General features: G+C 39.3%; 1 protein-coding gene across 1 annotated transcript in view; it reads left to right on the forward strand.

The window, feature by feature from the left end:
- Window positions 1-2807, forward strand: part of smarca4a (SWI/SNF related, matrix associated, actin dependent regulator of chromatin, subfamily a, member 4a) — a 17161-nt gene extending 14354 nt beyond the window's left edge. The window contains exons 29-33 of the mRNA XM_017705907.2: window positions 199-304; window positions 670-771; window positions 911-1043; window positions 1125-1261; window positions 1969-2807. Coding sequence (XP_017561396.1) covers window positions 199-304; window positions 670-771; window positions 911-1043; window positions 1125-1261; window positions 1969-2001 — 511 coding nt within the window. The 3' untranslated portion in view covers window positions 2002-2807. The remainder of the gene's footprint in view (window positions 1-198; window positions 305-669; window positions 772-910; window positions 1044-1124; window positions 1262-1968) is intronic.
- Window positions 2808-3027: the final 220 nt, after the last annotated feature.

The raw sequence follows: 3027 nt of genomic DNA on the forward strand, positions 1-3027 counted from the left end.
GGTGCTGTCAAGTCCATTAATACTGCTTAACATGGCTCTGGTATTTTTCTTTTTTTCTTTTTTCACACTGTTCACACATGTGAACAGTCTGTAGTCCAGCCCAGCTGTTAGCACACTGCAGCTGTGACTCCATAACTGTAGCTCTTTCTCATTCAAATACAGCTTTTAAAAAGTCCTATCTGTCTTCTTTCGTTATAGCAATGGCAGGCAGCTGAGCGAAGTCTTTATTCAGCTGCCCTCACGCAAGGAGTTGCCTGAGTACTATGAACTCATCCGCAAGCCTGTGGACTTCCGCAAGATTAAGGTAAATTTTTGGACTGTTCAGTTGACCTGATTTTACTGGAAAGGGGCTTCTTTTTTCAGGGGTTTAATTTTGGATTTCTTTTTTCAGGTTATTTTTGGCTTTTTGAAATGAAGCATGGATCTATGGCTTCATTTCCTCTCTCATAACTATAGAACTTGAATGAGTTTCATAGCTGTTACTGAATTATGACGCTTGTAATTGAATAAATGCCTGAAGTTTAAGGGATTAATTGGTTAATGCCGCATATTGTTGGATCCGACTTTAATAGATGTAGCGAACACTTATCCAGAAGTCGATTTCTGTTCATAAAGTGTATTTAAATATGATGGATGAAATCGTTCACACAGTTGTCTGTTGTTGTGCAGGAGCGCATTAGGATTCATAAATACCGCAGTTTGAATGATCTGGAGAAGGACGTCATGCTGCTGTGCCAGAACGCTCAGACCTTCAACCTGGAGGGATCACTGGTGAGATCCTGCACTGCTGTGTGAAAGAAGCAGATATAGCACTTTTGACCTAAAGCCAGTATTGAAATATTCCAAGAAAATCACATTTTGGTGGTTGGAGTTCTGTCAGCTCATTCACTTAACTCTGATTATGTTGCAGATATATGAAGACTCCATTGTGCTGCAGTCTGTGTTCACCAGCGTGAGACAGAAGATAGAAAAAGAAGACGACAGTGAGGGGGATGAGAGTGAGGAAGAGGAGGAAGAGGCAGAGGAAGGCTCAGAGTCTGAGTGTAAGCATCATCTTATTGTAAGCTTGGGAATAGAAGCATATGCATGAGAGAATGGTTGACAATAAATTGTGCATGTTCCAGCACGCTCGGTGAAGGTGAAGATCAAGCTGAGCCGGAAGGAAAAAGCAGAGCGCGGTAAAGGCAGGCGGCGCACTGGACGAAGCTCACGTCCCAAACCGGTGGTCAGTGATGATGACAGCGAAGAAGAACAGGAAGAGGTAATGCACAGTAAAAACACATACTACCAAGCTAGAGATGCACTAATATAGGGCTCAATATGATTACAGATAATCAACACCTTGTGGCTGACGCTGATCACATAAACCATTAATTGAAAATATTTACATTTTATTAATTCTATTCATATTTTACATGACTTTATATACAAAAAACATCAAATTACTTTGCTTAAATATTTATACAGAAATACATAAACCTCAGAGGGTTAAATGAGATATGAAATGTAAATTGACTGTCCTTTTAGAGCCCAGTAAAACAGAGAAATTTCTTTTATAAGACTTATGATGGTGCTTGCAAACAGATTGTCTGCTATATTTAGAATTCTAAAATCTCCACCATATTTATACCTAAAGACTAAGAGAGTGGGCTTGGGGGCTGTTTGCATGTTGCATTAACGTGCGTTTTTGGTGATGGGGTCATGTTCAGATTGTAAATGGAATTCGGCCAAAGTTTATCCAGATATGGTCCAGACACCAAACGCATGTTAATGTAAGGTGTAAGTAAACAGGCTCTTTGTGGAGTAATTGTGGTATATCTTAAGTTATTTTTGTGGTCATTTAGAGTAGTTGGGGCAGAATTAGTTACTGACTTACCAGCTGCACCAGAGAAAGCACTGGAAATTGTATGCAAAATGTGCAAAGGTACATGCTAGAAGTCCTCGTTCTCATTTCCTCTCTCGTCATAGGAGCGTTCTGCCAGTGGCAGTGAGGAAGATTAAGCCATCTGCTGGACCAAGCCCTCTTCTCTCGGATCCTTCCGCAGATTCTCATCCAAGCATCATTACTTTACTTTCACCAGACCAGCCCAGTGTGGGGACCTAGTTTTAAAATTGTATCCACAAAAATGAAAATTTGTCTTTTTTTTTTTTTTTTTTTTTTTTAAACTGTATCCATAATGATTAAGTTAAGCATCTAGTGTGGGTTTTTACAGACACAGGTTAGGCCCTGGGTAATAAAATGGTTTCAAATAGAGAATCTCAATACACAGTAATGCAGTCCAGCCTTAATCTGCGTCTAGAAAACCAGACTGTACAATTTAAAACATGACAAAAAAAAGACTCCTCCATATTTAAGCAGGCATTCCCGGTTTATATATATATATATATAGTATGATTGTTTTTGTTTATTTCCTTTTGAAGTTGAAGACCTTGGCATTGCTAGCTGAGCGGACTGTGGACCATAGGGAGAATTTCTTTGACTGTTTTTAGGTGAATTTATTGGGCTTTTTCTGTAACCTCATTGTCATTTCGAGCAGTGTGTTTTTTAAAGTCGCACCAGAGTGCATGTCGTGAGGGTCTATAGAAGAGCAATGTGGATGGGTTATTCTGTCTGTTATTCTTTTACTTCACTTTTCTCTGTCTCTCCATTTCTTCCCTGAGGTTAATTTAAGAATATTAGCAGGATCAAGGTACTTCTTCCCTTGTTGAACTCCAGTCAGTGAAAAGGGGCGGAGTAGCGCTTAGGACTCAGTACTGTGTCGGTGTCACTGGATTTCCAAAAGTATAATAAAGGCATCTCACAAATATTCACTGTCTACATGTATATTTTTTGCATTGCTTATTCAGGTGACTGGAAGAGAATTCACGAAACGTAGGCATTAATTTTGACTGCCATAGTAAATGTAATTAGACAGTCTTGGTGGTGATGGGAGCCAGATTTCTAGTTTTAATGTCTCTAAATGCTACCTCAGGAATAGTTGTGAATACACTGCATGATTAATGGAACATGCTGTGCGATTAGTTATT

The sequence above is a fragment of the Pygocentrus nattereri genome, chromosome 14 (genome assembly GCF_015220715.1).
Source record: "Pygocentrus nattereri isolate fPygNat1 chromosome 14, fPygNat1.pri, whole genome shotgun sequence".
NCBI lineage: Eukaryota > Metazoa > Chordata > Actinopteri > Characiformes > Serrasalmidae > Pygocentrus > Pygocentrus nattereri.